This window comes from Tiliqua scincoides, chromosome 7 (genome assembly GCF_035046505.1).
Source record: "Tiliqua scincoides isolate rTilSci1 chromosome 7, rTilSci1.hap2, whole genome shotgun sequence".
Taxonomy (NCBI): Eukaryota; Metazoa; Chordata; class Lepidosauria; order Squamata; family Scincidae; genus Tiliqua; species Tiliqua scincoides.
Genome location: NC_089827.1, coordinates 50660918 through 50674987, shown reverse-complemented (window position 1 = coordinate 50674987; position 14070 = coordinate 50660918). Strand labels below are relative to the sequence as shown.

The 14070-nt window shown below is 45.7% G+C and overlaps 1 protein-coding gene across 2 annotated transcripts in view; it reads left to right on the top strand.

Moving 5' to 3' along the window:
- Positions 1 to 1451: 1451 nt before the first annotated feature.
- Positions 1452 to 14070, top strand: part of SLC41A2 (solute carrier family 41 member 2) — a 47788-nt gene continuing 35169 nt past the window's right edge. For both annotated transcript variants that reach the window (XM_066634083.1, XM_066634081.1), the window contains exons 1-2: positions 1452 to 1603; positions 13331 to 14070. In XM_066634083.1, coding sequence (XP_066490180.1) covers positions 13513 to 14070 — 558 coding nt within the window. In that variant the 5' untranslated portion in view covers positions 1452 to 1603; positions 13331 to 13512. The remainder of the gene's footprint in view (positions 1604 to 13330) is intronic.

The window sequence follows — 14070 nt, the reverse complement described above, 5'->3', positions numbered from 1 at the left end:
AGAAACTGCAGATAAGGGGAAATGAAAGCTAAGGCTGCAATCCTAACTTCACTTTCCTGGGAGTAAGTCCCATTGGACACAATAGGACTTACTTCTGAGTAGACCTGCTTAGGAATGTGCCCTAAGAATGTCAGTGTTTAGATTTAGATCAGTGTTTCTCAACCAGTGGTACGGGTACCACCAGTGGTACTGGAGGTGGTGGTATTCACAGGACCCTTGGATCCCTGCTGCTTAGCAGCAAGCCCAGGGATGTGACATAACAAATGGCGGTAGGAGACTTGGCAGGTAGAGCTCCAAAGCATGTTTTTCCATGCTTGAAATAGCCCTCTTGTCTACCCTGAGCCTCTTACTGGTGTTTGTTGCATTTCATCTGGCCTTGCAACCTAGAAGTAACTGGCAATGATGTTGTCATCAGTTAGTTCTGGTGGTACTTCGGATAGGTGGACCATGTGAAGTGGTATGGTGGAGGACAAACCTTGAGAAACACTGATTTAGATTTAAGGCAAGGGTCATATGCTTTTTTCCTCCTAAAGCAGTGTTTTCCCAACATTTGTCCTCTGCTTTACCACTTCACATGGTCCACCTATTCAAAGTACCACCAGAAGTAACTGGCGATGACATCATTGCCAGTTACTTCTGGGTTGGGACGCCTGGGAATACCTGGTGCTGTAGGCTTATACAATGATCTCGGAAGCTAAGCAGGGTCAAGCCTGGTTAGTTCTTGGATGGGAGACCGCCTGGGACTACCGGGCGCTGTAGGCTTATACCATAGTCTTTCGAGACTGAAGGTTGCCAACCATAGGGACGCCGGATGGATTTTCGAGCATGGAAAAGCATGCTCTGGAGCCTCCCACTGCAGTTTGTTGTGTCGCATTCCTGGTTTTGCTGCCAGGTGGCAGGGGTCCCATGAGACACCACCTCAAGTACCACCGGTGGTACCTGTACCACTGGCACCAAATCACCATCCGAAGCTGTTCCTCCGCTGTGCATCATGCTGCCCACCTCCCTATGCAGGTCTACTCAGAAGTAAGGCCGCTAACGTTCAACAGGACTTACTCCCAGGAAAGTGCGCATGGGATTGTAGCCAAGTGTGCACGGGGGAGTAAGCCTCATGGATGACAATGGGTCTTACTTCTGAGTAGACAAGCATAGGCTTGGGCTGTCAGTCTGTCCCAGGGAGGGGGTATGGAAGGAGACGCGCGTGCCGCCTGGCTCACACGTGACGTTTGTTGCGTGTGTTCAGAGGGGCCTTCAGACGTGGTGGGTGGCTGCTCGCCCGGGGGCGCTCGCTTCGCCGGCCAGGCGCGGGGCTTCCCCCGGGGCGCCTCAGCGGGCGGGGAGGCGCCTCGGTGACGCCGGCCACATCACCACCGCCGGGGCTCCCCGCCCTCCGCCTCGCTCCCCCCTGCCGGCCGCGCCTGCTCAGTGCGGGCGGAGGCGGCAGTCCCGGAGCCCGAGGAGCTGCTGCCGCTCCTGGCGCCGCCCGGCGGATGCTTCTTTCCTGCGGGGAGCGGGCGACGGAGCGGACCCGGCGCCCAGCATGGAGAGCGGCGGCCAGGGCTGCTGCTGCTGCTGCGGTGGGCGCCTCGCCGCCATTGCGCAGGTAGGGCTGGGGGAGGCCTGAGGCGCGAAGGCGGGGGGTCGCAGCAGCAAAAGGGGGGCAGGACATGATGGTGCTTCGCCTGGGGAGACCCGCCTCTTTCTGCCCCCCCCCCCGCTGAGACCCACCTGCTCCCTTCCCTTCCCACCTGCCCTTCCTCGCCCTGGTGGGACCCACCTGACCATCCTTCCTCCTCATCACCTTGGGTGGGCACCTTCCCTTCTCCCAGGTCAGACCCACCTGACCTCCTCTTTCCCCAGGTGGGATCCACCTGACCCTCCTCCTCATTACCCTGGTTGGGCACCTTTCCTTTCCCCCCCAGGTTAAACCCACCTGACCATCCTTCCTCCTCCTCACCCTGGGTGGGCACCTTCCCTTCTCCCAGGTAGGACCCACCTGACCCTCCTCCTCATCACCCTGGCTGGGCACCTTCCCTTTTTCCTCCAGGTGGGACCAATCTGACCCCCCCCCCACATCCTGGGTAGGCACCTTCCCTTCTTTCAGATAGGGCCCACCTGACCAGTCCTTCCTCCTCCTTCCCTTCTTCCCCCAGGTGGGACCCACCTGACCCATCCTTCCTCCTCATTGTCTCTATGAGTGGACACCTTCCCTCCTTCCCCCAGATGGGACCCACCTGACCCATCCTTCCTCCTCATCGTCTCTATGACTGGACACCTTCTTGCCCCAGGTGGGACCCACCTAGCCTGTCCTTCCGCCTCCTCATCATTCTGGGTGGGCACCTTCCCTTCTTCCCACAGATGGCACCCACCTGACCCGACTTTCTTCTTCCTCATCATCATGGGTGGGGCTTCCCTTCTTCCCCTGCCCACCTTATAGGACCACAGTGGCCAGCATCCCTGTTTCCCAAGCCCAGCATTCTTCCCCACTACCCACTTTGCAGTCCTCCTGGCAGAGATGCACTTGATCTTTTGGCCAACCTGCCTGCCTGCTCTCAGGCAGAACCGATTTTATTTCTCTTCATGAGCCTGCCTCATCCTCAGGGTTTTGGGTGAATTGCAAGCAGAGTAAAATAAAATATGAATTAAAAAAAATATGAATTCCATTGAAATGTAATAGAGCACTGTTTCTCCATCAAGTGGTATGGGCACCACCAGTCGTACTTGAGGTGGTGTCCAGTGGTACTCATGGACCCCCACCACCTGGCAGCGAACCAGCAATTCAGTGCAACAAGCAGCAGCTGGAGGTTCGGCTTGGTTGGGCAGAACTCCAGCACACATTTTTCTGTACACTCAAAAAAGCCCTCCCATCTGCCCAAAGCCTTTTACAAGTGTTAGTTGTGTTGCACCTAGGCTCCCAATCTGGAAGTAACTGGTGATGACGTCATCGCCAGTTACTTCTGGTGGTACTTTCAATAGGTGGACCATGCAAAGTGGCAGGGGAAAAAGTTGAGAAATGCTGTAAGAGAGTTATTATCACACATACGATCATGTACAAAGTTAAAAGACTCATATTCTTCTGACTGCCTTTCTGCCTGCTCCAAAATAGGTCAGTTAAAACGTAAGATTATTACTTCTAAGAATGCCAGGCATTTTCTGTTCTTGTTATTCACGCTTTGTAGTTTTGTATTCAGTCTGCAGTGGTTTCAAATAAGCTATACAAGTTAGCCTGAGTTTTTAATGGCACTAGTTACAGGGAACTGCTGTACAGTTGTAATAATCATTTATGATCTTCGTTTCTCTGTTTCCCCAGAAGGGACTGTGGGACAGATAATTTGTTGATGTCAATGGAAACTGATTCAGTAGAAGAAATGTGATGAGGGTGAAATCAACTCTGAAATATTACTGCAGTCCCTAAAAATATGAATTCCATTGAAATGTAATAGAGTTATTATACACTATGTACAAAGTTCAGCAGCTTATATTAGAATATTTTTAATCGTTGCCTCCATACAAGTGCACCCTTGCAGCACTAGTATTTCCAAAATGCAGTACATAAAACTGAGAAACAAGAGATTGTTGGCTGTTGTTTGTCTGAAACAGCAGGTATTAAACAACTTTACCAAATGGAAATATACAGTCCCGCATAGAGAAAACATTAGAAACAGCAGAAAGAAACTGAGTGACAGATATCCCTTCTATGTTAGTTTTTGGTAATTAGCTGGATTGCCAGAAATATATTCAGTTCATATTTTGCTTTGTGAGAGGGAGTCCCAGATAATGAAACGAAAGCAAGTCACAGTTTAGTTGGGGGTCAGATCTTTGGGGAAGAGTTAACCCAACTCTGAATCTGCACTGTCTGGTGTTTAATTTATTTACATTTTTATACCACCCTTCCTCCAAGGGGCTCAGGGTGGTGTTCCTTCCCTCTTTTTGTCCACATAACAACCCTGTGAGTTAGGTTAGGCTGAGAGATAGTACTGGCCCAAGATCATCCAGGAAGCTTCCTGGCTGAGTGGGTTTTGAACCTGGATCAACGCCAGAGCCACTACACCAGCAATTCCCAAACTGTTGGGACCCACGACTCCTCTAGTGCACAGCTTCAGAAGTGGCTGGTGATGACATAATTGCCAGTTATTTCCAGGTTCAGAGGCCAAAAAACATAGCATCAGAGGTAAGGGGGCCAGGGCAGGCTTTCCAGAGCTTCCAATTGCTGTTTGGAGTAACGTGACACAATCTTCTGCTGGGGCAATGTCCACGATGCCCTGGGGCGTCGCAGCAGTTCCCAAACTGTGCATCACACTACACCAGGGGTGCCCAGACCCCGGTCCTGGGGCCACATACAGCCCTCCGGGGCTCCCAATCCAGCCTGCAGGGAGCTACCAGTCTCCAATGAGCCTCTGGAGACTTGCTGGAGCCCATGCTGGCCTGAGATAGCTGCTCTCAGCATGAGGTTCTACTGTTCAACGGCTTGCATGAGCTGTGGGGCAAGGGTTCCCTCCACTACTTGCTGTTTCATATCTGTGATGCAACAGTGGCAGCGAAGGAAAGTTCAGCCTTGCTTTGAGCAAGGCCTTTTATAGGCCTTGAGCTACTGCAAGACCTTCATTCATATAAGTTCCATCTCTAATATATTCATTTATGTAAATTTATTCAGATTTTAAATGTAAATTAATTCTTTTTTTCCTGGCCACAGTGTCAAGAGATGATGTGGCCCTCCTGCCAAAATGTTTGGACACTCCTGCACTACACCATCCTGGCTCTCTATTAATCTGTTACTAAAGTATCTATTACTAGAGATTCCTGATATCTGGTAATAGCCTTTTAATAGAGGTGATTGCAATGGCCAAGCAGTGCAAGAGATTAAATACGTTAAGAACAGGATGCCAATACAACTGTAGCTATGTCAACGTATAGCTGGTGAATTCTTCACCATTTCAGTTGTATGCACCAGTGGGGCTGATACCCAATAGCATGATGCTAGAAATCTTTTAACATTCTCCTGGTATTTTAAAAATTTGTATTGGCAACCTTCAGTCTTGAAAGACTATGGTATCGCGCTCTGAAAGGTGGTTCTGACACAGCGTCTAGTGTGGCTGAAAAGGCCAATCCGGGAGTGACAATCCCTTCCACGCCGGGAGCAAGTGCAGTCTGTCGCTGGTCTGTCTCCCTGGCTATGGGCCTTCCTTCTTTGCCTCTTTGCCTCAGACTGTTGGCAAAGTGTCTCTTCAAACTGGGAAAGGCCATGCTGCACAGCCTGCCTCCAAGCGGGCCGCTCAGAGGCCAGGGTTTCCCACTTGTTGAGGTCCATCCCTAAGGCCTTCAGATCCCTCTTGCAGATGTCCTTGTATTGCAGCTGTGGTCTACCTGTAGGGCGCTTTCCTTGCACGAGTTCTCCATAGAGGAGATTCTTTGGGATCCGGCTATCATCCATTCTCACGACATGACCAAGCCAACGCAGGCGTCTCTGTTTCAGCAGTGAATACATGCTAGGGATTCCAGCACGTTCCAGGACTGTGTTGTTTGGAACTTTGTCCTGCCAGGTGATGCCGAGGATGCGTCGGAGGCAGCGCATGTGGAAAGCGCTCAGTTTCCTCTCCTGTTGTGAGCGAAGAGTCCATGACTCGCTGCAGTACAGAAGTGTACTCAGGACGCAAGCTCTGTAGACCTGGATCTTGGTATGTTCCGTCAGCTTCTTGTTGGACCAGACTCTCTTTGTGAGTCTGGAAAATGTGGTAGCTGCTTTACCGATGCGCTTGTTTAGCTCGGTATCGAGAGAAAGAGTGTCGGAGATCGTTGAGCCAAGGTACACAAAGTCATGGACAACCTCCAGTTCATGCTCAGAGATTGTAATGCAGGGAGGTGAGTCCACATCCTGAACCATGACCTGTGTTTTCTTCAGGCTGATTGTCAGTCCAAAATCTTGGCAGGCCTTGCTAAAACGATCCATGAGCTGCTGGAGATCTTTGGCAGAGTGGGTAGTGACAGCTGCATCGTCGGCAAAGAGGAAGTCACGCAGATATTTCAGCTGGACTTTGGACTTTGCTCTCAACCTGGAGAGGTTGAAGAGCTTTCCGTCTGATCTGGTCCGGAGATAGATGCCTTCTGTTGCAGTTCCAAAGGCCTGCTTCAGCAGGACAGCGAAGAAAATCCCAAACAAGGTTGGTGCAAGAACACAGCCCTGCTTCACTCCGCTTCGGATGTCAAAAGGGTCTGATGTGGAGCCATCGAAGACAACAGTGCCCTTCATGTCCTTGTGGAAAGATCTGATGATGCTGAGGAGCCTGGGTGGACATCCAATCTTGGGGAGAATCTTGAAGAGGCCGTCTCTGCTGACCAGGTCGAAAGCCTTTGTGAGATCTATGAAGGCTATAAAGAGTGGCTGTCGTTGTTCCCTGCATTTCTCCTGCAGTTGTCTAAGGGAGAATACCATATCAGTGGTGGACCTGTTGGCTCGGAATCCACACTGCGATTCTGGATAGACGCTCTCTGCAAGTACCTGGAGCCTCTTTAGTACAACTCGGGCAAACAGCTTTCCTACAACGCTAAGGAGAGAGATGCCGCGGTAGTTGTTGCAGTCACCCCTGTCACCTTTGTTCTTTTAAAAATATATCAACACATATTTTAGATAGTATTTTTTTTTTACATAGTTATGTTTACAATTCATATACATTTGGTCACTGCTTTGTAGTGAAATATTTGACAGGCTAACACAGTTTTGTTTACATCGGGAGTGTTAAGTTTGGAATGTTTCAGTTCTCTTACTACATACCAGTTAAGGCAATAATTGAGATCAGTAGACATGACTACCATGCTTGGGGCAGCAACCTTTCTTATTTCCTAGTGTTGGCTCCTAGTTGTGGCAACCTGTTTGGACCTTTTGCCAGTAACAAAGACCACAATTTCATATGCCACTGCCCAACCTATATTTAAAATGCTGGTGGGGGCATGTAAAATTGTAACTCCTATTTTTGTTAAATGCATCAGACAGCTTATTCGCCAGGAACTAGGAGATAGCATAGTAAGCAAACTATGAGCAAGGCACAGTTGTGTGCATTGTGATTATTGTCTACTTGTTCAACATTTATATACTTTCCTTTTATTAGTCATTTTGTATGTTGTTTGTTAAGCATAATTTCCACAAATACATGAAACAAGAAAATGTGTTGGAAGCCCAATCCTAATTAAATTCCCCTGCAGAGGTGCAGCCGTGCTGGAGTGAGCTGTGCTGCATCCTGAGGGGGAGTTTTGGCTGCTGAAGGTCACCTCAGAGTAAGGGGACTTACTCTGGTGTCACTGATCCCGCCACTCTCCTGGGCCCAGTGCAACCACACCTCACCTCCCATTCTGTTCCGTTCCGTTCCACCCCTATTAATCCTCCCTCCACCCTTTCCCCCATCTCTACACCTCACTTACCTGCTACAGTGGGTGTTCCTGTGCATGCTGGTGCCACTGGGAAGTCTTGGCCTTCCTGCTGGTGCACCTAACCTTTTGCTGTTGCAAAGCACAAAGGCCTGGCATGCAACTTGGATAGGATTGGGGCCCAAGTCTTATGTATACACACTTTAAATGTTCCGTAGCAACCCAATTTCAGATTGTCATGTAATCTGCGATTGTGTGATTTGAATTTAGTTCTCTGTCCTGAAATTGCAAGTCATTCATTCTTGGTTTGGATTTCCACAGGTCATTTGTTTATCTTCATAGAAAAACAGGGGGGAAAGCTCTGTTTTTCTTTTTGTGGTACAATCCTGCTTGATTAATGCCCCAATCCTATTGGGGACTTATAGCAGCAGATCTCTCGATATGCTTCCCTAAGTCCTGGAGCAGTACCGCAAAATGGGTACTGTTGTCCTGTGCTGCAGGACTGCTGGTACAAACAGCTGGAGACCTTGCGCATACATTCACAGTTGACCTAGGCTGTGCCAAAGCAGGTAAGGTGGCTGCAAGGGGTGATTCAGATGAGAATGGGATGGGGACCAAGGCTGGCAGAATACAGTTTGAAGATGAAAGGGGGCAGACAGCAGCAGTCATGCATGCCAAGATCTTACTTTCTTTTTCCCAGCATGCTCCCTGACTCTCCTTGGACTTAGAACTAGCAAAATAGCTGGCATAGGTCCAAGTGCATGCATGCCTTGCCTTCCTCTGAACCAGGGGTGTCCAAGCTTCTTGGCAGGAGGGCCACATCATCTCTCTGACACTGTGTCAGGGTCTGGGGAAAAAGAATTAATTTACATTTAAAATTTGAATATATTTTAATGTGTTTATAAATTTTAATTGGTCTTAATAAGGCAATCAAGTCTGCAGTCGCCTGCAACAGTGTCCACAACAAATCACTAGATGGGGCTGAATGTTCACATAATGACCTAATCCCATAAGGATGGATCCTGTCCCTCTAGTAAATGACATAAGTGACACACACCTGTAGACCCATTGGCAGCTGGGCAGTTTGCAAGGAGGTGAGTGAAATTTTTTTTACTTACCTCTGCCCAGCTGTCTGGTCACCCCTGCCCCAGCATGCAGTGTATGCTCTCTTGGCCCCTGCACTTTGCTAATGTTGGTGGGGATAGGATTGGGCTGCCCAGAGGATTTAATTGGAATGGCTAGATCTGTGATACTGGAGTGTTTAGCTGCTTAAATTTCATAGAATACAATTTAGCAACCTGCACACTGGATTGGAACCATTTCCTTCTATTCTGACAGCACATGCAAAACACAATTAAAAAGCTACTTTATTGTTTGATGTAATATTGGAGTTCACAAACTATGGTTTGCAAACATGCAGCAAGCTGGGGGGGAACCAATAGGTTTTCAAACTGTGATTTGTACTAACTTTGATTTGGTGTGATTTCTGAATTTACAAACCATTGTTATGGCTGTAGCTCTGCTTCCAGAGGTTGCTGTTCCATAGAAATGGAAGTACCAGACAGATGGAAAGTGAAAGCAGACAAGCATATCTCAAGTGATGGTTTGTCTGTACATTTGGAAGCTCCAAACATATGAATTCTAATCGATGATTTTGTATGACATTAGAATTGAACCTTTGTCTTCAGTGGAAGAAAGACTACACCCGTGGTGGAGAATCCTTTGAGGAAACCTACTCAGCTTTTCTCTCCTGAAATGCAGCATGCAGATGTCCCCTCAAAACCTTTCTTTAGAGATATTATACCCACTTAAGACTAATTAGCCTCACTTCTTTACTCAAAAAAACCCTAGTTCTGCAGAAAACACCACTAGACCCCACCACAAGGGCAGCTTGCCTGTTCAAACTACAGAGGTCCTCCTTCTTCCCCTCTCCTGTTAGCAGCTTCTCCAGCCACAACAGCAACACCTTGTTTCCCAGAAGCTTCTTAGCATTGCAGCCACAAATCAATCTCCACCCATCCTTCCACACTCTCTGGCTGTGATTCTCTCACCTTTATCCCCAAGGTCCTCATTATCCCTACTAAGTTGCAACTGTGAGCCACACCCATTGCAAGCCAAAGGCTTTGAGGTTAACTCCATACTTCTGCCCCCTCTGAGGTTTGATTTTACATACAAATAGGGCTACTGTTATGAGTGGGAGTAGGAAAAGTATAGTCTACTAAATGTAAGTGTACTGTAAACAGCAATGTCTTCCTATTACCCACTTCTAAACATTTGAGTAAGTCAAATTCCTGCAAAATCAGCATAACGGATTTTCCCATAGGCTTTTGTAATGCTCCACAAATGTAAAAACTGTTATGCTCCATGCTGTTTGCATGGAACCCAACTTCCGAACCCAACACAGGGCAAAGGGTCCAGTAGAGGAGGCCTCTGTCAGTCCCACCCCCCTTGGGCTGGTCCCTCTCACGTTCCACCCTTCCCCCCCGCCCCAAAATGCCTCCTGCCCCCCCCATTACCACCTCCCTCTCCACACCCCTGTGCTGCCCAGCGCTTCCCTTTGCTGCACCGGCAGCTGGGACCTCCTCCATGGCACAGGCCTTCCCATGGCACTGCTTACTCTATCGGTGCTGTAAACATGCTTTATAACACAGGCCGGATTCCTTTATGATCTGCTGCTCTATGCTCCTTTTACCTGATTTTTTATCTTATTGTTTTATGATACCTGTTAATATGTTAATGCTTTTATCTGCTTTTTGATATTATGTTTTAATCTGCTTTTAACCTGTTGTTAGCCGCCTTGGGTCCCTTTGGGGAGAAGGGCAGGGTATAAGTAAAGTTATTATTATTATTATTCGCAAAACCCAGAGCCAGTGGTACAAGCATACCACAGGCACTGGGCTCTAAGACACAAGTTACCTTTAATGAAGTTAATGTGATTATAGATAATCCAATTTAGCAGTTAGGAAGAGTAATGGATGAACAGGATCTGCCACTGTTAATGTAATCCAATTGCTGGTGCAAACTCATTTGAACTACAGTGCACTCAGGAACGTTTTGTAGAGAATATCAGTTTTTATAATGCTTGTGAGACTCCCTAATCATTTCTTTGGTACCACCCAATCTAACCACCCAGTGAAATTCAGTACCTACGTTTAAAGTGCCTCTTAACTGCATACCCATATTCATTTAAGAGGTTAGGAACAGTTCTTGAAAGCTGAAAGATAGAATGTAGCATCTGCAGAACATTCCAGCAAACATGTCATTAAAGCAGCTCTGCAAGTTTCTACCCCTTCTATTAATAGCCAAGATAATATTTTGACAGAAGGTAAAACTAGGTAGATTCTGAGCAAAATATTTTAATGTAAGGAGATTATTCTTATGTTTACTAGCATGATGCTCAAATCATCTGGGTTTCCAGTTTGTTATTTTTCTTAAAATATACGATAGTAATCCTTATAGATTAATAAGAGATCTGAAAAATGGAATTTTGTTTTTGTTTGATACATGATAAGCTCAAATGCATAGTTCAAAATCCCTTTTAGTCTCTGGTAACCATTGTCAGCAATTTGGTGTTCCAGTCACACGTGTCATATATGACTTGCAAGGCATGATCCAACAACAATTGCTGATAATCATAAACACATTATGTATAAGCACATTTCTTTGGAAGTAATAAAATGTATTTGGAACAGGGATGCAAGAGTAAATATTTGGCATCTTTGCTCTAGCCCACCACTCTTTTCTCCCCCACACTTTCTCTTCTGTGCTGTTTCCCTTTTTCTTTTTAGAATCCTGGGAGTGAAAGAAGCAGAAGCTGCAGTGGGAAATCACCAGCTAAGAAAGGGTGCCCACTGGGCAACATTTGACACAGGAAGATGCAGTGGAAAGGGGGCTTGGAGCAAGGGGCTTTGAGTGCCTCAAGTGTGTGTGTGGAGGGGTGGACCATAAAAGTATGTTTTATGGTTCTTATTGTTACGTTGCATAATTGTAATAATGATCAAGCATAATGGCCACTAACAGAGACAATAATGGGAGGGATGGTGCCAAATTGCAGTTGATCCCAACCGAGCCATAGAGTGACCTCACTGTATTTACTTTCCCTCTAATTAAGCCTAGTGAAATCACTGTTGTTGGAGGCAGTACTGAGAAAGGAGGAGACAAGTGACATGAAAAGCTGAAATGAGTGGTTAACTAAAGTTCTGCTGTGTTTTTGCTTGCAATTTCTATTTATTCCAATTTGCGTGCATTGAAAATGTATATAAATATGAGAAAACATTTGCAGCCTTGTTATGGCACTACTTTAAAATGTTTTGTAAGAGTACATTAAGATCATTTCATTGTGTCTTTCAGTGACCCAAAATGTCTTTTGTTGTAGTGCTTCTTGCAATTTGCTGTAATAGGGACAACAACATAATCGGCTGCTGTTGCTTTGCTTAGGTCGCAATGTATAAGGAAGGGTACCATTTGTAACTTGTGTCAGCCCTGGAACTTTTAACTGGGATTTTATGAGTTACTGAACCTGTGCAATGGCAGAGGATTGGACTGAGAAGCTTTAATTCTCAGTAGTGGCACCAACGTTATGGAACTCCCTTCCCCTTGACTTGAGAATGGCTCCCTCTCTTGAGGCTTTTCGGCGAGGCCTGAAGACTTTGCTGTTTAAACAAGCCTTCTGACTTCATGGCCTTTTTAACATCTTTTATATATCTTTTAGTTGCTTTTTTACAGGCCTGATTCCTCTAAGAACTGCTGTTTTATGCTCTTTTTTATTCTGACTTTTATCTGACTGCTGTTTTTATGGTTTCCGTTAATGCGTTTTTAATATGTTTTTATCTGTTTGTAAAATTATGTTTTAATCTGTTTTTATATGTTGTAAGCCGCCCTGGGTCCCTTTGGGGGAGAAGGGCGGGATAGAAATAAAGTTGTTTATTATTATTATTATTATTATTATTATTATTATTATTATTATTATTATTATTATTATTAATTTTAAATGTGCTTCCCTAGAAGTGAAATCAGTAGGACTTGTAATTAGCATACTTGTTTATCAGATCTCATGGGGCTTGGATAATAACTGAAATTTCAGCCTGATTCTGCACAAACAGGACTACAAAAACTAATGTTTATGAAAATTCTCAGAAAGTGTTATACTAAGTTCAAGTTTGAATCAAACTGAATCATTTCAAAGAGTCAGAATGTTCATCTGCATTATCATTTGTGGTGGTAAATAATTAAGAGCACAAGCCTAACCAGGTCTACTCAGAAGTAAGTCCTAATGTGTTCAATGGGACTTACTACCAGGAAAGTGAGGTTAGGAGGATTGCAGCCTAAATAACCTAATATAGTCACATCTCATAGTATTCTGTGCTCCTCACTTCATTCAGCAGGCATGTAAGAAATTTTGTCATGTAAGTTTCTTTGATGCCTTCTTTTGCCAACACTATAACTGACAGCCTGATCCAGACTATGAGTTGAGAGGCGCTGGTTCCCAAGTGTTGCAAACATGCCTGAGGTGTGTTTGTACCTAGAGTTGGCTGGGCCAGATCCTAACCCCTGTCTCTGGCCAGGTCAGCCTTACACAGGCTGCTTGGATTTGCTGGCACAGATCTTAGTAGCCCTGTAGGGCAGGCTGAGGTTTGTCACAGGGTAAGGGGAAAAATATCCCCTATGATGTGGCTGTCCTGGTTCAGGTTAGGCTTGAGCCAGGTTAGGAATCCAGTTAGGATTAAACATTTTGTTTACATTTGTTTAAGTTTCAGGAAAGACAGTCCTGAAGTGCAGTTTGAGATGGCTACCAATCCCCCAGATCTTAGATTGACAGATCTAGTTGCACATAACCTGTGCACTCTCAACAGCATTGTCAGAATTACAACAGTAGCAGTAGTTCTCACATAGTTCTCACTGATTTCGACTTCCATGGATACCCTTGCAACACTGTTGCAACATCTTAATGTTTTACTTGGTTGTTTTTCAGGTCAAAGCTTCGTTGCAGAATAGCTCGGGACCAAAAGTTAATGAAAAGAGAACTTTCTGTATAACAGATAACTTAATATTAATATATTAGTTCAAAGATTTGTGCGTAAACCATTTGATGCATCTGCAAGATTTCTTCATTGGGGTCTGAAGTGAACATCAGAACAATATTTTTGAAACAGCATGACTAATTGTAAAGGAAGATTTCTCAGCAAGAAAACAAATGATGATGCCTATGATGGAGGAAGTTTTTTAAATTGGACTATAAATCTAAATACAATTCAGTCTGACAAGTTCCTGAACCTGCTGTTGAGTATGGTTCCAGTTGTTTATCACAAAAACCAGGAAGAGAGACATAAGAAAGTGAATGGACTCTGGCAAGATGCATTACAGACATCAGGACACAGTTTCAGTGTCAGAACTGATCAACATATGGATTATCATCACTTTTCTGAATCAACTTTTCATCATGCCAGTAATGGACATAATTCATCAAGCTGTAGCCCGAAGTATGATAACTTTGCAAGTTACAGTTATTCAGATGCAAAGGACACATCAGAAATGGATGCTATGCTGCAGGACAACAGCGCATCTAGTGGGGGAGATGAAGATAACCTTGCAGAAGGGAGCAGAAAACAGCCAAAAGAATCTAGTAGCATTATGGCATTGCAGATACTTGTACCATTTTTGCTGGCAGGATTTGGAACAGTGTCTGCTGGCATGGTTCTGGATATTGTGCAG